The sequence below is a fragment of the Haliotis rubra genome, unplaced genomic scaffold (genome assembly GCF_003918875.1).
Source record: "Haliotis rubra isolate DU_JTF1 unplaced genomic scaffold, ASM391887v1 Scf271, whole genome shotgun sequence".
Taxonomy (NCBI): Eukaryota; Metazoa; Mollusca; class Gastropoda; order Lepetellida; family Haliotidae; genus Haliotis; species Haliotis rubra.
In genome coordinates, this window is record NW_025766792.1 from 292,920 (window position 1) to 318,196 (window position 25,277).

The window sequence follows — 25,277 nt, forward strand, 5'->3', positions numbered from 1 at the left end:
CTACAACAGATCCTTCTGCTACAACTATTGCTACTACAACAGATCCTTCTGCTACAATTATTGCTAGTACAACAGATCCTCCTGCTACAACTATTGCTACTACAATAGATCCTCCTGCTACAATTATTGCTACTACAACACATCCTTCTGCTACAGCTATTGCTACTATAACAGTTCATTCTGCTTCATCTATTGCTACTACAACAGATCCTCCTGCTACAATTATTGCTACTACAACAGATCCTTCTTCTACAATTATTGCTACTACAACAGATCCTTCGCCTACAACTATTGCAACTACAACAGTTCATTCTGCTACAACTATTGCTACTACAACAGATCCTTCTTCTGCTACAATTATTGCTACTACAACAGATCCTTCTGCTGCTGTTACTGTTGCTACAACAGTCCATTCTGCTACAACTATTGCTACAACAGATCCTTCTGCTACAACTATTGCTACTACAACAGATCCTTCTGCTACAACTTATTGCTACTACAATAGATCCTTCTGCTACAATTATTGCTACTACAACAGATCCTTCTGCTACAATTATTGCTACTACAACAGATCCTTCTGCTACAATTATTGCTAGTACAACAGATCCTCCTGCTACAACTATTGCTACTACAACAGATCCTTCTTCTACAACTATTGCTACTACAATAGATCCTTCTTCTACAACTATTGCTACTACAACAGATCCTTCTGCTACAATTATTACTACTACAATAGATCCTTCTGCTACAACTATTGCTACTACAATAGATCCTTCTACTACAACTATTGCTACAACAGATCCCTTCTGCTACAATAGATCCTTCTGCTACAACTATTGCTACTACAACACATCCTTCTGCTACAACTATTGCTACTACAACACATCCTTCTGCTACAACTATTGCTACTACAACACATCCTTCTGCTACAACTATTGCTACTACAACACATCCTTCTGCTACAACTATTGCTACTACAACAGATCCTTCTGCTACAACTATTGCTGCTACAACTATTGCTACTAGATCCTTCTGCTACAACTATTGCTACTACAACACATCCTTCTGCTACAACTATTGCTACTACAACACATCCTTCTGCTACAACTATTGCTACTACAACACATCCTTCTGCTACAGCTATTGCTACTACAATAGATCCTCCTACTACAACTATTGCTACTACAACAGATCCTTCTTCTACAACTATTGCTACTACAACAGATCCTTCTGCTACAACTATTGCTACTACAACACACCCTTCTGCTACAACTATTGCTCCTACAATAGATCCTCCTACTACAACTATTGCTACTACAACAGATCCTTCTGCTACAGCTATTGCTACTACAGCAGTTCATTCTGCTACAACTATTGCTACTACAATACATCCTCCTGCTACAACTATTGCTACTACAATAGATCCTCCTACTACAACTATTGCTACTACAACAGATCCTTCTTCTACAACTATTGCTACTACAACAGATCCTTCTGTTACAACTATTGCTACTACAACACACCCTTCTGCTACAACTATTGCTTCTACAATAGATCCTCCTGCTACAACTATTGCTACTACAACACATCCTTCTACTACAACTATTGCTACTACAATAGATCCTTCTTCTACAACTATTGCCACTACAACACATCCTTCTGCTACAATTATTGCTACTACAACAGATCCTTCTGCTACAATTATTGCTACTACAATAGATCATTCTGCTACAACTATTGCTACTACAACAGATCCTTTTGCTACAACTATTGCTACTACAATAAATCCTCCTGCTGCAATTATTGCTACTACAACAGATCCTTCTGCTACAGCTATTGCTGCTACAACAGTTCATTCTGCTGCAACTATTGCTACTTCCACTACAACAGATCCTCCTGCTACAACTATTGCTACTACAATAGATCCTTCTGCTACAATTACTGCTACTACAACACATCCTTCTGCTACAACTATTTGCTACTACAACAGTTCATTCTGCGTCTATTTGCTACTACAATAGATCCTCCCTGCTACAATTATTGCTACTACAACAGATCCTTCTTCTACAATTATTGCAGCTACAACAGATCCTTCTGCTACAACTATTGCTACTACAATAAATCCTCCTGCTACAATTATTGCTACTACAACAGATCCTTCTGCTACAACTATTGCTACTACAACAGTTCATTTCTGCTGCAACTATTGCTACTACAACAGATCCTTCTGCTACAATTATTGCTACTACAACAGATCCTTCTGCTACAGCTATTGCTACTACAACAGTTCATTCTGCTACAACTATTGCTACAGCAGATCCTTCTGCTACAACTATTGCTACTACAACAGATCATTCTGCTACAACAATTGCTACTACAATAGATCCTTCTGCTACAATTATTGCTACTACAACAGATCCTTCTGCTTCAATTATTGCTACTACAAGCAGATCCTTCTGCTACAATTATTGCTAGTACAACAGATCCTCCTGCTACAACTATTGCTGCTACAACAGATCCTTCTTCTACAACTATTGCTGCTACAACAGATCCCTTCTGCTACAACTATTGCTACTACAATAGATCCTTCTGCTACAACTATTGCTACTACAACAGATCCTTCTGCTACAACTATTGCTACTACAATAGATCCTTCTGCTACAACTATTGCTACTACAATAGATCCTTCTGCTACAACTATTGCTACTACAACAGATCCTTCTTCTACAACTATTGCTACTACAACAGATCCTTCTGCTACAGCTATTGCAACTACAACAGTTCATTCTGCTACAACTATTGCTACTACAACAGATCCTTCTGATTCAACTATTGCTACTACAACAAATCCTTCTGCTACAATTATTGCTACTACAACGGATCCTTCTGATTCAACTATTGCTACTACAATAGATCCTTCTGATTCAACTATTGCTACTACAATAGATCCTTCTGCTACAACTATTGCTACTACAACACATCCTTCTGCTACAACTATTGCTACTACAATAGATCCTCCTGCTACAACTTTTGCTACTACAACAGATCCTTCTGCTACAGCTATTGCTACTACAACAGATCCTTCTGCTACAGCTATTCCAACTACAACAGTTCATTCTCCTCCAACTATTGCTACTATAACAGATCCTTCTGCTACAACTATTGCTACTACAATAGATGCTCCTGCTACAATTATTGCTACTACAACACATCCTTCTGCTTCAACTATTGCTACTACAATAGATCCTTCTGCTACAACTATTGCTACGACAACAGTTCATTCTGCTACAACTATTGCTACTACAACAGATCCTTCAGCTACAACTATTGCAACTACAACAGTTCATTCTGCTACAACTATTGCTACTACAACAGATCCTTCTGCTACAATTATTGCTACTACAACAGATCCTTCTGCTACAGCTATTGCTACTACAACGGATCCTCCTGCTACAACTTTTGCTACTACAACAGATCCTTCTGCTACAACTATTGCTACTGCAACAGATCCTTCTGCTACAATTATTGCTACTACAACAGATCCTTCTGCTACAGCTATTGCAACTACAACAGTTCATTCTGCTACAACTATTGCTACTACAACAGATCATTATGCTACAATTATTGCTAGTACAACAGATCCTTCTGTTACAATTATTGCTAGTACAACAGATCCTCCTGCTACAACTATTGCTACTACAACAGATCCTTCTTCTACAACTATTGCTACTAGAACACATCCTTCTGCTACAATTATTGCTAGTACAACAGATCCTTCTGCTACAATTATTACTACTACAATAGATCATTCTGCTACAACTATTGCTACTACAATAGATCATTCTGCTACAATTATTGCTACTACAACAGATCCTTCTGCTACGTCTATTGCTACTACAACAGATCCTTCTGCTACAATTATTGCTAGTACAACAGATCCTCCTGCTACAACTATTGCTACTACAATAGATCCTCCTGCTACAATTATTGCTACTACAACACATCCTTCTGCTACAGCTATTGCTACTATAACAGTTCATTCTGCTTCATCTATTGCTACTACAACAGATCCTCCTGCTACAATTATTGCTACTACAACAGATCCTTCTTCTACAATTATTGCTACTACAACAGATCCTTCGCCTACAACTATTGCAACTACAACAGTTCATTCTGCTACAACTATTGCTACTACAACAGGTCCTTCTGCTACAATTATTGCTACTACAACAGATCCTTCTGCTACAGCTATTGCAACTACAACAGTCCATTCTGCTACAACTATTGCTACAACAGATCCTTCTGCTACAACTATTGCTACTACAACAGATCATTCTGCTACAACAATTGCTACTACAATAGATCCTTCTGCTACAATTATTGCTACTACAACAGATCCTTCTGCTACAATTATTGCTACTACAACAGATCCTTCTGCTACAATTATTGCTAGTACAACAGATCCTCCTGCTACAACTATTGCTACTACAACAGATCCTTCTTCTACAACTATTGCTACTACAATAGATCCTTCTACTACAACTATTGCTACTACAACAGATCCTTCTGCTACAATTATTACTACTACAATAGATCATTCTGCTACAACTATTGCTACTACAATAGATCCTTCTACTACAACTATTGCTACGACAACAGATCCTTCTGCTACAACTATTGCTACTACAACACATCCTTCTGCTACAACTATTGCTACTACAACACATCCTTCTGCTACAACTATTGCTACTACAACACATCCTTCTGTTACAACTATTGCTACTACAACACATCCTTCTGCTACAACTATTGCTACTACAACACATCCTTCTACTACAACTATTGCTAGTACAATAGATCCTTCTGCTACAACTATTGCTACTACAACACATCCTTCTGCTACAACTATTGCTACTACAACACATCCTTCTGCTACAACTATTGCTACTACAACACATCCTTCTGCTACAGCTATTGCTACTACAGCAGTTCATTCTGCTACAACTATTGCTACTACAGCAGATCCTTCTGCTACAACTATTGCTACTACAACACATCCTCCTGCTACAACTATTGCTACTACAATAGATCCTCCTCCTACAACTATTGCTACTACAACAGATCCTTCTTCTACAACTATTGCTACTACAACACATCCTTCTTCTACAACTATTGCTACTACAACAGATCCTTCTTCTACAACTATTGCTACTACAACACATCCTTCTGCTTCAGCTATTGCTACTACAATAGATCCTTCGGCTACAACTATTGCAACAACAACAGTTCATTCTGCTACAACTATTGCTACTACAACAGATCCTTCTGCTACAATTATTGCTACTACAACAGATCCTTCTGCTACAACTATTGCTACTACAACACATCCTTCTGCTACAGCTATTGCTACTACAACAGTTCATTCTGCTACAACTATTGCTACTACAATAGATCCTCCTGCTACAATTATTGCTACTACAACACATCCTTCTTCTACAACTATTGCTACTACAACAGATCCTTCTGCTACAACTATTGCTACTACAACACATCCTTCTGCTACAATTATTGCTACTACAACGGATCCTTCTCCTACAATTATTGCTATTACAACACATCTTTCTGCTTCAACTATTGCTACTACAACAGATCCTTCTGCTACAAATGTTGCTACTGCAACACATCCTTCTGCTACAATGATTGCTACTACAACACATCCTTCTGCTACAATTATTGCTAGTACAACAGATCCTTCTGCTTCAATTATTGCTACTACAACAGATCTTTCTGCTACAACAACAGATCCTTCTGCTACAATTATTGCTACTACAACAGATCCTTCTGCTACAATTATTGCTACTACAACAGATCCTTCTGCTACAAATGTTGCTACTACAATAGATCCTCCTGCTTTAACTATTGCTAGTACAACACATCCTTCTGCTACAACTATTGCTACTACAACAGATCCTTCTGCTACAACTATTGCTACTACAATAGATCCTCCTGCTACAACTATTGCTACTACAAGAGATCCCTCAGCTACAGTTATTGTTACTGCTTCAGGTCCTGCAACTGCTTCTACTACGACTGCTACTTCAACTACGATAGCTCCAGAGAACACACATTCTCCAAGATATTCTAGAACTTATGATGATAAGTAATAACACTGACCATTTCGACTCCTCAACTTGGACAGCCTGACACACTGGCGGACAGCACCCAGTATAGATGACAGCAGCTCAATGGCTACTGGAATGATCCCCGTGTTCACAGGTGCGTCGCATTTACAGTTAAATTGTGTTAAAATATGTTTCATTAAGTTGTATATATTCCGCGAGGACCCTGTTTGTTCGTTATATTCTGTCATCGTGTGCTTAGAGAATGTATATATTCGGACAAATAAGCATTATGCTGATAGATAGTTTTTATTTACTTTCTGCATATTGAATCTACGTATCATATCTACGTTAACAGCGGTTTTGAGGCCGTGAATTCAGTACAATATTTCTGTCCTTGTTTCAAAATATTACAGTGTAATACAATATTTCAGCTGAGTCAAGCGTGATCGAGGCTATTTTTCATAAAATCACTCAATAGTGAGTTGCTCATCTGAAGTTTAATGGGTGTTCTTCTTTCTGTACAAATTAAGAACCAGATGATAGTTTGTCATCTCAAGTTCAGATAGTTTCCTTGCAATGTTGTTTATTGTCGCACTCAACAACAGTGCACGACCAACCATGTCCAACTGTAAATAGCTTAATCCAAACCCTACTAAAGCCTTGACTGTTCGGACCAAGCTTACCTGAGGTTTTACTATTAAATAGCTTTACTAGGGCTTTACTATCAAATCACTTTACAGAGGCCTTCAAAATAGTAACCAAGACACTCCACTCGTTAAACCTTTCCACCAGTCTATTTAGTCTCCTCTTACCACCCTGCAAGTCACCAGTCTATTAAGTCTCCTCTTACAACCACGCAAGTCACCAGTCTATTTAGTCTCCTCTTACAACCACGCAAGTCACCAGTCTATTTAGCCTCCTCTTACAACCACGCAAGTCACCAGTCTATTTAGTCTCCTCTTACAACCACGCAAGTCACCAGTCTATTTAGCCTCCTCTTACAACCACGCAAGTCACCAGTCTATTTAGTCTCCTCTTACAACCACGCAAGTCACCAGTCTATTTAGTCTCCTCTTACAACCACGCAAGTCACCAGTCTATTTAGTCTCCTCTTACAACCACGCAAGTCACCAGTCTATTTAGTCTCCTCTTACAACCACGCAAGTCACCAGTCTATTTAGTCTCCTCCTACAACCACGCAAGTCACCAGTCTATTTAGTCCCCTCTTACAACCACGCAAGTCACCAGTCTATTTAGTCTCCTCTTACAACCACGCAAGTCACCAGTCTATTTAGCCTCCTCTTACAACCACGCAAGTCACCAGTCTATTTAGTCTCCTCTTACCACCACGCAAGTCACCAGTCTATTTAGTCTCCACTTACAACCACGCAAGTCACCAGTCTATTTAGTCTCCTCTTACAACCACGCAAGTCACCAGTCTATTTAGCCTCCTCTTACAAGCACGCAAGTCACCAGTCTATTTAGTCTCCTCTTACAACCACGCAAGTCACCAGTCTATTTAGCCTCCTCTTACAACCACGCAAGTCACCAGTCTATTTAGTCTCCTCTTACCACCACGCAAGTCACCAGTCTATTTAGTCTCCACTTACAACCACGCAAGTCACCAGTCTATTTAGCCTCCTCTTACAACCACGCAAGTCACCAGTCTATTTAGTCTCCTCTTACCACCACGCAAGTCACCAGTCTATTTAGCCTCCACTTACAACCACGCAAGTCACCAGTCTATTTAGTCACCTCTTACAACCACGCAAGTCACCAGTCTATTTAGCCTCCTCTTACAACCACGCAAGTCACCAGTCTATTTAGTCTCCTCTTACCACCACGCAAGTCACCAGTCTATTTAGTCTCCACTTACAACCACGCAAGTCACCAGTCTATTTAGCCTCCTCTTACAACCACGCAAGTCACCAGTCTATTTAGTCTCCTCTTACCACCACGCAAGTCACCAGTCTCCATTTAGCCTCTCCTCTTACAACCACGCAAGTCACCAGTCTATTTAGTCACCTCTTACAACCACGCAAGTCACCAGTCTATTTAGTCTCCACTTACAACCACGCAAGCCACCAGTCTATTTAGCCTCCTCTTACAACCACGCAAGTCACCAGTCTATTTAGCCTCCTCTTACAACCACTCTTACAAGTCACCAGTCTATTTAGTCTCCTCTTACAACCACGCAAGTCACCAGTCTATTTAGTCTCCTCTTACAACCACGCAAGTCACCAGTCTATTTTAGTCTCCTCTTACAACCACGCAAGTCACCAGTCTATTTAGTCTCCTCTTACAACCACGCAAGTCACCAGTCTATTTAGTCTCCTTTTACAACCACGCAAGTCACCAGTCTATTTAGCCTCCTCTTACAACCACGCAAGTCACCAGTCTATTTAGTCTCCTCTTACCACCACGCAAGTCACCTGTCTATTTAGTCTCCACTTACAACCACGCAAGTCACCAGTCTATTTAGTCTCCTCTTACAACCACGCAAGTCACCAGTCTATTTAGCCTCCTCTTACAACCACGCAAGTCACCAGTCTATTTAGTCTCCTCTTACCACCACGCAAGTCACCAGTCTATTTAGCCTCCTCTTACAACCACGCAAGTCACCAGTCTATTTAGTCTCCTCTTACCACCACGCAAGTCACCAGTCTATTTAGTCTCCACTTACAACCACGCAAGTCACCAGTCTATTTAGCCTCCTCTTACAACCACGCAAGTCACCAGTCTATTTAGTCTCCTCTTACCACCACGCAAGTCACCAGTCTATTTAGCCTCCACTTACAACCACGCAAGTCACCAGTCTATTTAGTCTCCTCTTACAACCACGCAAGTCACCAGTCTATTTAGTCTCCTCTTACAACCACGCAAGTCACCAGTCTATTTAGTCTCCCTCTTACAACCACGCAAGTCACCAGTCTATTTAGTCTCCCTCTACAACCACGCAAGTCACCTGTCCAGCCTCCTCTTACAAGCATGCAGTCACCAGTCTATTTAGCCTCCACTTACAACCACGCAAGTCACCAGTCTATTTAGCCTCCTCTTACAAGCATGCAAGTCACCAGTCTATTTAGTCTCCACTTACAACCACGCAAGTCACCAGTCTATTTAGTCTCCTCTTACCACCACGCAAGTCATAAGTCTATTTAGTCTCCACTTACAACCACGCAAGTCACCAATCTATTTAGCCTCCTCTTACAACCACGCAAGTCACCAGTCTATTTAGCCTCCACTTACAACCACGCAAGTCACCAGTCTATTTAACCTCCTCTTACAAGCATGCAAGTCACCAGTCTATTTAGTCTCCACTTACAACCACGCAAGTCACCAGTCTATTTAGTCTCCTTTTACCACCACGCAAGTCACCAGTCTATTTAGTCTCCACTTACAACCACGCAAGTCACCAGTCTATTTAGCCTCCTCTTACAACCACGCAAGTCACCAGTCTATTTAGCCTCCTCTTACAAGCATGCAAGTCACCAGTCTATTTAGCCTCATCTTACAACCACGCAAGTCACCAGTCTATTTAGTCTCCACTTACAACCACGCAAGTCACCTTTCTATTTAGCCTCCACTTACAAGCATGCAAGTCACCGGTCTATTTAGTTCCCTCTTGTCACTAAACGACAATAATCGTTATTAGAACGAAATAAAAGGAAAGGGGTGTAACGTGGTCAACTCACTATTTTCGTTTCAGGATGAATTCCAGAACGTTCACGCTATATACCCCCATAAAACTACACACGCATTACTAGCCAATATATTTACCCACAAAGACATACATCTCTAAAATCGAAGCCATGTTTGGGGAACTTGGGTTTGAATTCGTACCGCTAACTTACTGAATTTCCTGTTTTTCGCATAGTGTACACAACCGGCACACACTATCGCTGAATCGATGACACCTGTCAGCGCGCTAATCGCCATTCTTTCCGAGACACTGCCATAATGACTTTGCGTACACTTATACATCACACACAGACTTGATTCGTGTCCGATCGACATTGCCGACCTAAGCCATGACCTACCCCGCACTGAATAGAGCCGGCTATCTGATTGATTCTGTAGGTTATGGTTGATTTATATGTAGAAATTATACATGTTCACTGTTTATAGAAATTTATACTGTCATTTATTTAAACTAAAATCGATTCTGCTAATTATAGTTACAACTTTAGAAATTGTAAATGTTCAATGTTTAGATAAAAATCATTAATATCTAAAAACATTGAAATTAATTCTTGACATTATGGTTAACGAATTTCTTGAAGTTAATTTAGAAATTGTCAATCTTCAGTTATTTTAAAAAAAGACACTAAACTTATAAAATCTTATACATATTAACTCAAATTAAAAAGTATCTTGCAAGAGCCGGTGTATAAAAAGGTACATTCTTCCATGCCCGGTTATTTAAATGTGTGTAACCAATGGGACGGTACGTCAATGAGTGAGTGAGTTAGTTAAAATATGTTTTAACAAGACAATCACGTACACTTCAGGAAGTTTGCGGGGCGGTGGTGTAGCCTAGTGGTTAAAGCGTTCGCTCGTCACGTCGAAGGTCCGGGTTCGATTCCCAATATTGGTACAATGTGTGAAACCCATTTCTGTGTCCCTCGCCGTGATATTGCTTGAATATTGCTAATAGCGGAGTAAAACCAAACTCACTCACCCAGGAAATTGGCGAACTGCCTGATAGTGACCCTTCCTCGGTGATGTGGAACCATAGTAATGCTACAAACCAAGTGACCTCGCCGCGGTTGTCATCATACATTGCCTAGTCCCAATCCATGAATATAGACCAATGACACTGAAAACCGCCCGTCTATGAATCTCCATATCAGCACGTGATACTTCCGATGCTGAGAGTAATGTCATATGTTTACAGTAGGGCTGTATTTATTTATCACCATAACGTCCACAAGATTCATTCCATAACGAAAGGCCAGAGGCAACTAAACACAAATGTGAAAGTATTTCACTTAAATCAAAATGGCCGCCGTCTGACGTTTTGATGCGTGTGTCCCATATGAACATGACAACTATCAACAGTTTGATCTGTGTGACGTCAATGAAATTACTGAAATATAATTATTACATCAAAATTATCATAGGAAATGGTTTTAAAATGAAATTGATGGCATGGCCTGTCACAATAGTGCGGCAACGGCGGAATAGCCATGTGGTTAAAGCGTCCGGTTGTCTAACTAATGACCGAGTACGATTTTTCACATAAGGAAAATAAGGCCCATTAAAATCCCGGTCGTCACATTGACGGAGCATTGCTAACAGCTGCGTAAAATCCAAACCAGAAGTACAGCTGGTTGTCGACGGTTTTAGGGTCAAACTGGGAAGCCATGGATCATGGTCATGTGAATAGTGGACTGAAACCAAGGATCATAATCATGGGAATACTGGGTTGGAACCAAGGGTCATAGCCATGGGAATACTGGGTTGGAACCAAGGATCATAATCATGGGAATACTGGGTTGGCACCAAGGATCATGGCCATGGGAATACTGAGTTGGAACCAAGGATCATAATCATGGGAATACTGGGTTGGAACCAAGGGTCATAGCCATGGGAATACTGTGTTGGAACCAAGGATCATAATCATGGGAATACTGGGTTGGAACCAAGGATCATGGCCATGGGAATACTGGGTTGGAACAAAGGATCATAACCATGGGAATACTGGGTTGGAACCAAGGATCATAATCATGGGAATACTGAACCAAGGTTGGAACTGGGAATACTTGGAACAAAGGATCATAACCATGGGAATACTGGGTTGGAACCAAGGATCATAGCCATGGGAATACTGGACTGAAACCAAGGATCATAACCATGGGAATACTGGGTTGGAACCAAGGATCATAGCTATGGGAATACTGGGTTGGAACCAAGGATCATGGCCATGGGAATACTGTGTTGGAACCAAGGATCATAACCATGGGAATACTGGGTTGGAACCAAGGATCATAATCATGGGAATACTGGGTTGGAACCAAGGATCATAATCATGTTTATCTGTTAGTACTGGATGGCGTCATTTTACACATGACACATTTTACTGGTATTCAGGATTGGCATAACATGGTTAGCAAAACACCCAGATCGCAAGACACTTCAGCTGTAGACTTGCTGCCTTCTACAGACTGGCCAGACGCTGCAGACAGAGGCAACAGGGCAACCCAGGACAGGGCAGCCCGGGACAGGGCAACCAAGGACAGGGCAACCCGGGACAGGGCAACCCAGTATAGGGCAACCCAGGAGAGGGCAACCCGGGACAGGGCAACCCGGAACAGAGCAACCCGGGAGAGGGCAACCCAGGACAGGGCAACCCGGGACAGGACACCCCAGGACAGGGCAATCCAGGACAGGGCAACCGAGGACAGGGCAACCGGGACAGGGTAACCCGGGATAGGGCAACTCGGGACAGGACAACCCGGGACAGGGCAACCCGTAACAGGCAACCCGCGACATGGCAACCCAGGACAGGGCAACCCGGGAGAGGGCAACCAAGGACAGGCAACCCGGAACAGAGCAGCCCGGGAGAGGGCAACCCAGGACAGGGCAACCCGGGACAGGAAACCCCAGGACAGGGCAATCCAGGACAGGGCAACCCAGGACAGGGCAACCGGGACAGGGCAACTCGGGACAGGACAACCCGGGACAGGACAACCCGGGACAGAGCAACCCGTAACAGGCAACCCGGGACATGGCAACCCAGGACAGGGCAACCCGTAACAGGGCAACCCAGGACAGCAACCCAGGACAGGGCAGCCCGGGGCAGGGCAATCTCAACCTGACCACCCGTGACGACGCCACGGTATGACCGGCTCTCGCGCACTTTAGGTTTCCGCAACAGGTTGCAACTGGGGCGGTTACGACAGCCTTTTGATGACGTAGCGCGGGCGTCGCTCATGCCCGTGGAATGTCCTTGGCCAATGCACATCAACGTCGAAGACAGCACAGCAGATCCGCCGGGAGTGTTGTTGACTGAAGAAAGCATTCTTCAATGATGGTCACCGATGCCCTGGTTATCGCCACAGGGTGAATTATAGGCATCAGGCAACATTCAGGAAGTGCATCCATAGTGTGACAACGGGGAGACGCGACGGGACAACACAAAGCTACTGGGAATGCTTCTTATCTGTCGTTCAACTAATAACTGCACTGACAATATCTGTTTCCCTCTGTTCACTACCGCGTGCTGTGATATAGTTACCCACCATGTGTTGTGTTATGATGTAGTTGATATCATGTATTACACCAATATCAACACCATCACATCGCAACACCATCTCCTGCTTAGTTTATAGCTAAACCATTTAACTGTTGATCACTGGATTGTCTGGTCCAGACTCGATTATTTACAGACCGCCGCCATATAGCAGCAATATTGCTGAGTGCGGTGTAATACTAAACTCACTCACTTACTACACCATTTAACATAGGCGTATACGTTTAGTTGCTGTTTATCCATCTGGGAATATTTTATGTCTGTTTCCATTACCTGTGCTCGGATGTGAAAACAATCATATTATTATGTTTGTGTTAGACTCTTCGAGACAGGTCGCTAAACCTAGGTTAGAGTTTGATATGCCATGTTTTAGCCTAATTGTCCGTATGCTCTTGCAATGACTAGATATACAACATACTGATTCCCGTATTCAATATTCGACTATCCCAAACGATGTTGACATTGATATGTGTCCGCATTCTACAAGCCGGGAGCAGGTGGCTCCAGTGCATCCTTGGTTCTGGCGCACCGCCAGGTAAATATGGTTTGTTCACGTGACCTCCACACATTCTCCTTTACATTTAAGTGTATTTCTTTTTGCAAATTTCTTCATTTTGAAAAAGAACCGTGTAGGTAGATGTGCCTCCCTAATCGTGTAGGTAGATGTGCCTACCTTATCGTGTAGGTAGATGTGCCTACCTTATCGTGTAGGTAAATGTGCCTACCTTATCGTGTAGGTAAATGTGCCTACCTAATCGTGTAGGTAGATGTGCCTACCTTATCGTGTAGGTAGATGTGCCTACCTAATCGTGTAGGAAAATGTGCCTCCCTAATCGTGTAGGTAGATGTGCCTACCTAATCGTGTAGGTAGATGTGCCTACCTTATCGTGTAGGTAGATGTGCCTACCTAATCGTGTAGGAAAATGTGCCTCCCTAATCGTGTAGGTAGATGTGCCTACCTAATCGTGTAGGTAGATGTGCCTACCTTATCGTGTAGGTAAATGTGCCTACCTAATCGTGTAGGTAGATGTGCCTACCTTATCGTGTAGGTAGATGTGCCTACCTAATCGTGTAGGAAAATGTGCCTCCCTAATCGTGTAGGTAGATGTGCCTACCTAATCGTGTAGGTAGATGTGCCTCCCTAATCGTGTAGGAAAATGTGCCTCCCTAATCGTGTAGGTAGATGTGCCTACCTAATCGTGTAGGAAAATGTGCCTCCCTAATCGTGTAGGTAGATGTGCCTACCTAATCGTGTAGGTAAATGTGCCTCCCTAATCGTGTAGGTAGATGTGCCTACCTTATCGTGTAGGTAGATGTGCCTACCTAACCGTGTAGGTAATGTGCCTACCTAATCGTGTAGGTAAATATGCTTAGTCATCATAATAAAACATGAAATATAAGCTTGAACGTTTACTTTTCGACTCTGAAGTACAACAGTTAAAACAGAAGACGCTTGAAGAGAAAGAAAGGTCAAAATCAGCGAACCTTGCCACAAAAGAAGCTTAATTAGCTAAGGCAGAAGATAAACAGAAAAGGTTAAGCTAATAGATGAGTAAGTGAGTTTAGTTTTACGCCGCTTTTAGCAATATTCCAACGCTTTAACCGTTTGGCTACCCCAACGCCCCAAGCTAATAGACGAATTACACCAATTAAACGATGAGTTTGAGAATATAAACACAAACAAAAACCACTGTTCATTCATAACTTCAAAGCGCAATGGGTAGAGTGAGTGAGTTAATATTTAACGTCACATACAATGGGTGGAACAAGGACGAGAAGCCGACTTCGTTCTTCCAAGAACTTAAGTCTAGAAACTTCCTAAATAAATCATGTACTCTGATGGATTTACTGCCGAGTTTCTGAAGTCCTTTCGGAATGACCTGGGGAAATACTTTATCCGCCTATACAGCACGCCTATATGGATGACGAAATGTCGGTAACTCGAAAGCTGGGGCTAATTACATGTATTCCAAAAGATAATAAACGAAACTTAAAGAGTGGCGTCACATTTCACTCTTGCCAGGTAGCATCTCCCGCTGTTTGTTGAAGGATTAGATCTGTGCCGGGCATGCTTTTGAGCGAGGTTCAGAAAGCGTTTTTGTTCCCGTAAATATATTGGCGAATAACGAGGCTAATGTATGATCTAATTGAATATACCGATACATACCCAATTCCAGGACTTCTACTATTGGTTGATTTTGCCAAATCCTTTGACACAGCTGTATGGGCCATTATTCATAAATCACTCAGTATATTTAATTTTGCTGAGGCTAAAGGTGATTTACAAAGGAACTCAATCCCTAGTTTTGCTAAATGAATTTGGCCCCAAAGCTTTAACATTTCAAGAGGCTGTCGTCAGGGTGATCCACTCTCCCCTTATCTATTCATACTATGTGCGGAAGTACTGGCCATTAGAAATAACATTAAAGGAATAAACATTGATAACATGGAATACCTCTTAAAGTAGTTTGCAAATGATACAACCTTCACTTTAGATGGGTTCAAAACATAGTTTACAGGCAGTTATGCAGATGGTAACGATTTTTGCCAGATTTTCCGGATTTCGAGTTTATGTTAACAAAACTAGAATTATATGGACTGGCTCAAAAAAAGAGTGAAACTGTGTTCTAGAATCAGGACCAGAGCTTGTTTGAGCTACTTGGGATAAAGTTTACTCTTGTCCTAGATTGCATGATAGATCTTAGCTCCAAATGTGAGACGATCATGTCCACCTAGTCTACCCCGCAACCTATCAACTCTCGACAGGAACACTATTCTATAATCGTTTACCATACCATATCCAAACTTAATCGTTTGTTTTCAGCTTTTAAACCTTCCTCAGAGAAAACCATTGAAGATTTGCAAGGTGAGTGCTAATGTGGGTGAATAAGCCGTTAAAATATAAAGAGACCAACTAATCTGCACTAAAAAGACCGAGGTATCAATGCTCTTAAAATTTAATACATAATAGTCCCCGAAAGTGCAATGATAAGGAGATTTGATAGCCTTTTTCTATGAATCTATCGAAATTTGGTTGTGCAATGATGTTTGAATAACACTGCCAAACTCTGATGGATGTTATCATGCCACTGGTGCGAAATCACTACTAGAGGTAATCTAAAAGCATCAACACTCGTATAAAAACCGAACATTTCTGGTTTAATAGAAATATCCAAATTGAAAATATAGTAATCTGTTACCCAAGAGGGACCGAAATAAAAAAAAGCAATATTCTGGATAGATCAGGAACACCTTCATCCTATCAGAGCTTTCTGAATGAATAAGAAATAAAAAAACAGTAACTCTACTCAGCTCAAAGAGTTGAATTTGTTATAATTTTGTACAGATGCATTTCTACCTTACAACTGTAAATTACCGCCGGACAATGTACCCAAGTCAATTTAAAACAAAAGGAATATGCCGTATAACTGACTTGCTAATGTTTTTAGGTATTGCCTTTTGTCAGATTTGACTTTCTCAGAGACGGTTGAGTACAATGTGTGAAGCCCATTGCTGGTGTCCCCCGCCGTGATATTGCTGGTATATTGCTAAAAGCGGCGCAAAACCAAACTCACTCACTCACTCTGATACGGCATATACTGGTGAATCTGCTGAAACAAATTCCACAAGAAACGTAAAGGTATCAGGTGTTGGTGAACGGAAGGTCCTACCTTACCAATTGCTCGTTACATGGCCCAGTGTAATCCCTGGTTACACCGTCACTAGCTGGTCTGGCAACAATGGCGAACAAACTGCAATATCCATCTTACCCGAACTATGTTAACTACTTGCATGTTCTATGTATGAATGCGCATATAGATATAATTTATATTTATATTAATTGTAGCGAGCCGGCTGGTTGTTTTTGCTGTATGCAGTGTATATGACAGCAAACAACGACAGTGTTGTTATATTAAAATCTAAGCAGGGTCCTGTTTGTAATTACAATATGTTCGCTGACATGTCAGTGAGGACTGTACAACTTCAGGGGACATATGCGTCATGTGATCACATTGAATACATTGAAAATTATGTTATCAATATGTGTGTAGTTTAAATGAGAAAACACCCTCGCAACAAGCCTTAACGTATCATGGTTTACAAAGACGTATTTGCAAAGAACTTTGATTTGCATTCATCTTTATGTACTCCGGTAAAGGTGACACACAAACATTGGATCAGCTGAACCCACCGTTCGCCTAGAAACTAGAACCCGACGAACTAATGGCTGATATCGTGACGCACGTCCCAGGTCATGCCGACAGAGTTATCCAAGTCACCGAGCCGGATCACACAATCACGTCCACGAGTCGTTATCGTTACCGGCCGGCCGCTGACATGGTCTGGTGGATAGAGCGTCTGCCTGGAGACGGGTTCGATCCCAAAACATCATGACAATTTACTCGTTCAATCAACGGCAATGGTGTTTCAGCACGGAGGTTAAAAGCCATGTTTATAGTGGAGACGTTCCCTAAGAATTACCAGTTATATTTAATATTCGCAGGGTTTAAATGACAGACTGACACGACACACAATTCCTGGCAAGAATTTAAAAGAGACCGAAACATGAGTCCCATTAACCAATTCAGACAATGACCTACTTTTCAGCCGATCCGAATTTCCTCGTGTGACAAGAGACACTATAAACAACTCTGGTTACACTGAATTCCAATTCCTTGTTTCATAACAAAATGGTATTTACAAATTAATTTAAATTTTAAAGTTTAATAAAATCGTATTTCTGTATTTTATGTCGAGGTTTAGGCAGCATGACGTTACCTAAGACGCCACAGACTGACCCTGTTTGAAGAGGTCGTACAATGATTCACAATTCATCTGGTTACACCTGTTATGTGTTCTTTACGCTCATTGAGTGTATTTCTGTAACGCACAATGTGACTGATATCATATCAAGTCCGTACCAGACCGCCAAACTTTTCTATCGGCCGAGCCTCGTTTTGAGATTTTCACGATTTCCGTTTGTCAGAGCACGCTGTACGACAGAGCACGCTGTACGACAGAGCACGCTGCACGACGGGTTTGCAAGGATTAGGAGGAGCGCAGTGTTGCAATATACAAGTGATTAGATGTATCAAATAATACTGATTAATATTTATATCTCCAGTTGAATGTTTGGTCTCAAAATTCTAGACTGGTTATTGTACTAAGTTGCGCAATAGGACGGAACCCAGTCAGCAGGAAACGAGACTGTTGTGTAATCAATGTTTTGACTTGCAAGTCCATACAGAAAACAAAATATGTTACCCTTCTGTCAACCAGGAAAAGTGGGTGTGGACAATTTGTACCTCCCGACCTCAGCACTGATATTATTCAGATAAGTTCATCATCGTGTCAAGGAAACTAGCACCTGTCTTATGTATGATTATGCATCAAAGCCTTCATACCATCGACCGCTGGTTTGATTGCTCCATTTCCAACATCGCTTGTGGTCACACTGCTGAAGTGTAAACGAAACTCAAATTATCTTCACTTCTGAAAGATATCGGCTATTTGTCATGCGTGGCAAAAACTGAGTTGAAACAAACTTTATAGTTGTTATTGAAACCATTATGAACAGTTCTAACCACACCTGTTGCTGATGACAATGTCTCTATACAGGTGCCAGTATAATAAGTATCATGCTGAAATGTAATGATTAGTATCTTAGCAACGTATTCATAATAAATCCAGCAAACATATGAGTTTGTCCGTTCAGTGTCTATCGGATTACTGTACAAATTTCATGTCAGTTTTCTTGTAAAAATAGAAACAAATTACTCGGATTTGATGCACGGATGCTGGAGTTTTTGAACCAATGAGTGAGGGCTAAAAACCCTTGATCATCGTTTGCATTAATAATGTGGGGGTGGGGGTTGGGGGTGCAGCCCTAGGTGAAGCAGAATTGGATTACTGTGGGATGGTACTGGGAGACCAAAGATCATATCTAGGATCCCACAAATGCTGCGGTACCCGTCATGACCAATGTGCCATCCAAAGTCCTCCGATTCGTCCATAATTTAAAACAATGTATCCGATTACCGCATACATACATTTTTCATCATCAAACACGGACTATAAGAACAATACAAATATTGACGGGTGTGGTGTGGACATAGTATATTGACGTTATACGGGTTCGGTGTGGACAGTGTGTATTGACGTTATACGGGTGCGGAGTGGACATAGTATATTGACGTTATACGGGTGCGGTGTGGACATAGTATATTGACGTTATACGGGTGCGGTGTGGACATAGTATATTGACGTTATACGGGTGCGGTGTGGACAGTGTGTATTGACGTTATACGGGTGCGGTGTGGACATTGTGTATTGACGTTATACGGGTGCGGTGTGGACATAGTATATTGACGTTATACGGGTGCGGTGTGGACATTGTGTATTGACGTTATACGGGTGCGGTGTGGGCATAGTATATTGACGTTATACGGGTGCGGTGTGGACATAGTGTATTGACGTTATACGGGTGCGGTGTGGACATTGTGTATTGACGTTATACAGGGTGCGGTGTGAACGTAGTGTATTGAAGTTATACGGGGTGCAGTGAGTGATTTTAGTTTACGCCGCACTCAGCAATATTCCAGTTATATGGCGGCGGTCTGTAAATAATCGGATCTAGACCAGACAATCAAGTGATCAACAGCATGAACATCGATCTACGCAATTGGGATACGATGACATGTGTCAACCCAGTCAGCGGGCCTGACCCGATCCCGTTAGTCGCCTCTTACGACAAGCATGGGTTGTTGAAGACCAATTCTAACCAGGGTCTTCACAGGTTGCTAGGAAACGAATGATATGAACGTTATCAAGCAGGGCCCCGTTCCTCAAAGCGATCGTAACCCTAAGACGATCGTAACCCTAAGACGATCGTAACCCTAAGACCACGTAACTCCCATACTTCAACATATAGGAGAACAGTAGGCTAGGGTGTAGAGTCGACTAAATGCCCCCATCTCTTGTATGGACATATTATAGCTTTTTGGAAAGCTTATTGTATGTAGATTATGATGTGCCATGAGGTGGTGGCCAAAAGTGGTCCCATTTTTCAGAAATCGAGGTCACGTGACAGCACCCTGTTTTGTTTTCTTTTTACTTAAATCAGAAATATGGAAAGTCAGTTGTTCATTATACAATCTGTAATGATGAAATACAATAAAGAATACATCAGATACTCTTTAATGTGTTTACCTGGAGCTAACAATCTACCCCAGTCATTGAAATTTCTCAGAAATAATGTTTGTTTCTTCATTAAAAAATGGATTTTTTAGTAAACACTTTAATTAGTCAATTTAATTCTTCTTCATAATACATACAAAGATTATGCATAGTACTTTTATCATTATTTCAAATATGTTATTGTGAAGTGCATTGACTAATACATAATAAAACGACAGTGGGCGTTGTAATTTCCATCCGAAGCAAAACTTCCCCAGTACAGCAATGTAGCTAATGCTATTTCCCCCTGATGATCGGTCCCATATTTCACCAATCTTGTGTATATTCAACTACTTATGTGTTATATGTATTTCTATAGTTCCTTAAAAGGCTGTAAATGTGATGGCTGATTATCTGTATGAACCCTGTTCCATGTTAGTTTATAGAAACAAACTGACTGTATATGTCATCAATGAATAGGTTTTTTATGATGAAAGCAATTGAAATAATGACCATGTATGTATTTAGTTCAAATGTCACCTTGGAGATGTCATGCTGTTTGCTGTTACGTTGGTTTTCTTGGAAAGTAATAGGGAGATGGTGGCTAGCAGGATATGCTAACTGAATCTGGGGTTTACGTCCCAATGTACATTGCATTGAGCAGTTCGAGGACTGACACAAGATTTGTTTGAGTGGCATTCTAGAAGTTGGTGGTATAGAGATGACAAAGCTTTATGGATGATCAGCTTCTTTCATGATGAATATAAAGAATATAAAGGAGAAGATCATCCATAAAGGTTTGTCATCTCGACTGACACAAGTCGTTGGGGTGTTCATGGCTCTCCTCTTCATGGCTTTCTTTGGTTGGGGTAGAAAGAATACACCGAAAGATGTATGGGTGTATTTCTGGGAATCTCATGCAAGATTTATGTGAATGGCGAAATGGAATCTAAGAAGATGACATCCTCATGCCACAGTTTACTGAATGTCAGAAATTGAAATTAAGTCTTCTCCAACCTTTGCACTTTGACTAAACTTTGCTGTGGCGCTAAAAATTCCTATTGCAGAACATCAGGGCTGAGAGAGAAGGTAAATGGGACCTCCACATGCTTACCCAAAATGCATTGCTCCCACATTTTTACAGTGCAAATCCAACAACCCACGCTTGTTGGCTACCAGTCGACATTCTTGACACGGCGCACCTACATGATGCTGTCAATGGTGCATTTGAAACAACGCAGTTCACTTTGAGGGAAAAACCAGGACAATAAAATGGACTGACATGGGAAGCAAGAGAAGCCACCCAGGATTCAAAGAGTGAAGGTGGGCTTGCTGGCCTAACATGCAAGACATCGGCACTAATTCGATGGACTCTCACCAGATATATCACAGGTGATTATACATCTAAGCTCAGAGAAAGAAGTGGTGTGTTAAGCTGCTGTGAAGACAACACCCATGAGGAGTGCAAGCCTCTAATCTAATCAAGTGATCTAATCAAGTGATCTAATCACACACATTCAGAACAGCATGTCTAATCCCGTAAATATAGATTCTCATCCTGAAGTATTTCTGAACATCGCAACAGATTTATATACACCAGCTGAAGTACAACAGTCCCTTCTGCTCATGAAAGAAACAGGAGAGAAAGAAATTTGAAAGATTTGTGAACTCTGCAATGAAAACAGATACAAGTCGGAGCTTTTATAGTCCTATTACCAGATGAGATGTCAAAACATGTACTGACATGACAAAGGCAACTGAATTCAAGAGCAAAGTAGGTAACATCTTGACTAGAAATCATATTTCGTCGCGCTCTGATCCTATCCTTCAGGGGCGGATACAGCTTATTGAGAAAGGGCGGTGTGTGTGTGTGTGTGTGTGTGTGTGTGTGTGTGTGTGTGTGTGTGTGTGTGTGTGTGTGTGTGTGTGTGTGTGTGTGTGTGTGTGTGTGTGTGTGTGTGTGTGTGTGTGTGTGTGTGTGTGTGTGTGCACAGTTTAGTTTCACGAGAGTTTCGATGGTCATTTATTAATATTTCAGGACAAAAGGAGTGTGCGCGCACACACACACACACACACCAGATCCGTCTATGTCCTTGCTACATGTGAAGATGTCAATCTGGAAACAGTTCTCAGGCACCCTATAGGTTCCGGTTTAACTTCTCTTTTCCTTGAAGAAGGCGCCATTAGGAAATCTGCAAAGTGTGACCTTGGATACATACTAGAGAGTGGAGTACCAAAGCATAATGAAATATCTTCAGATACATCCAGTCAGACAGTTTACATTCGATATGGCATGGCAGGACTCCAAATGATGTCAGGGAACACCTTTTCCATTTGACAAATTAGCAGACTCAGCTGATGTACTGCTTCAACAAAGCAGATGTTGTTGTGGATGTTTCAATAGGTACGGCCATAATGAGGGAGAAGCAGGAGAAGGATGGGAGCTGAATACCGCCAGTATCAAGTAATTAGTTGTCGATGTGTACCAAAAGTGTCTGAATCAGTTGGAAAGGTAGACATTCACAGAAAACAGAAAACTCTAGATAAACACTGACAATGCTATATGAAAATAACCTTGGAAGATTTGCAACATCATGCATCTCCAAAGATTATCATTCTAAGAGTCAAAAAGACTTATGTCTCGATTTTATTGCAATGTTTGAATTATTTACCCTAGTGTTATCTGATACTTTACACAATTTCTATTGCCTTGGGATGGGCACAGAGATTTCACTCAAAGAGAACGTTTCCTGATGAAACCGATGCGTAAATTTCCAAAAAGACTGATTTCCCCAAAAATATGATTTTCAGGTTTTATCTGAATTATTGCCTTTTGGTCATTTAATTAAATAAAAACAATTCAGAATATGCCTTAACACCATTGGTGATGGAAACTTAACCAAAAAATGAATGATTTATATATCTAAATTAAACATCGTAATTATATATTTTTTGGCCTTGTGGGATCACGTGACATGCAGTCTTTTTTAAAAACTGGACCATATCTGGCCACCACATCATGGCCTATGTTAAAGTAGGCACAATAAGCTTTCCAATGAGCCATAATATGTCCATACAAGGGATGGGGGCATTAAACTCCTTAATTTGGCCACTTTTCTTAAAGTCGCTGCTCTCCTAATAGGCTTACGACAGTCGTAGCGCTACGATCGCTTTGAGGAACGGGCCCAGGGGCTTTCCTTCCTGGGTCTCGGCCATCGTCCAATGATATATGAGAAGAGACATATGTTGAAACAAAGAAATGTAATGTATTATGAACACTGAATTTCAAATTGCAAAGCAGGTGTTGTAAGCTTCCACGAGAGTTTAATCAAACTGAATGACTGTGCAGGAGAACGAGTTACAATGTTTATACAATACTCAATACGCACCCATGCAGTCGGTCTGTGTAGTTTAATGAAATACACACCGACAATGTGACACTAACTGTGCAGATATTAAACGTAAATAGCATCTATTAATTTCATCTCTCATGCAGGTTCTCATGGGGCACTGATGGTGGTGCTGATGATGGTGTTGATAGAAGCGTTGATGCTGGTGTAGATGCCGGTGTTGATGCCGGTGTTGATGCCGGTGTTGATGGTGGTGCTGGTGATGGTGTTGATAGAAGCGTTGATGCTGGTGTAGATGCCGGTGTTGATGGTGGTGCTGGTGGGAAACTGATGACGGCACTGATGAGGGTATGGGCGTCTTTTCTGCGTACTCATTTTCATTCACTCGTGTGTGTCATTGGACGTGTGCTATATTATATTTGTATAAGACTGATTTGCGGGAATTATCTGGTTTCAATGTCTCTCCTAGGACTATTTCATCATTTTCTGGGATATCAAATGTATACACGGAGTCGTAAATAGGACACATATCCTGGAAGTTTTTTACGTGAACGCACGAACGCTTTAACCGCGGGACTAGAAGTGTCTAAGCATGGTGCTTCCTTATTGCCAATATTTAAAAATGCAAGTTATAGTAAAAAGTAAAGGAAGGCATTAAAGGAAATTTAAATTCAGACTAAGACGTGTAAATTATGTTGCCTGGATACGGAACTATAACCATTGTTAACGCGTCCTTGGTTGTTTCTTAAACAGCACTGGACGTGAAATTATAATAACTAGATTAATAACTTAATAACTAATGAAGAAATATTTCATAGTTTAAAATGGTTACATTAACACATACACCCGCAATTTGCATCAAAGAGATAAAAATCCTTTGAATAATCGGGGGATGGTCTGTGTGTCAATACATGGATAGTCTCAGGTACAATGCCTATCATTTGAGTGATAGTTTGCGGGAAGCTGTCAAATCACACAAAAAACATATCCTCGTTACCACAACTAGGACTGATACATTATAAAGTGGTCACTTACCGTATCTAGACAGCAGAAGTCCTTCCAAGTTAACTAAACATGAAGCTACTCTGACGATGCCTGGCCGTCATGCAAGCGTCTACAGACAGAACTGTCCACACACATTCCTGTGAGTTGTTCACATTGTCCTGTAGAACACAATATCGCTGTTCTATGTTAGATCTACTGACTTCTGTGGTGGTTCTGTATTGGAATATCTAGCGCATCCTTCAGTTTCACTGACATGCCTTCAGTGGTTTATTCGATTGGATACGCAGTGGATTGTGAATTCTTTCAGTAGAAAATATGACTGGAAGTTTCAAAGTTGAAAAAAAACTGTTAAATAATGCTAATGTCTTG

General features: G+C 41.3%; 1 protein-coding gene across 2 annotated transcripts in view; it reads right to left on the bottom strand.

Annotated features, from left to right (window-relative positions):
- LOC124280662 (transmembrane protein 163-like) overlaps positions 1-25,151 on the bottom strand; it is a 59,731-nt gene extending 34,580 nt beyond the window's left edge. The window contains exon 1 of one of the 2 annotated variants that reach the window (XM_046716642.1): positions 24,939-25,151. Coding sequence is in view for 1 of the 2 variants with exons in the window: in XM_046716641.1 (XP_046572597.1) it covers positions 6,175-6,177 (3 nt within the window). In the remaining variant the exon portion in view is untranslated. Of the gene's footprint in view, positions 1-6,174; positions 6,244-24,938 lie in introns of those variants that run through there. The other variant, XM_046716641.1, reaches the window with a different exon arrangement.
- Positions 25,152-25,277: the final 126 nt, after the last annotated feature.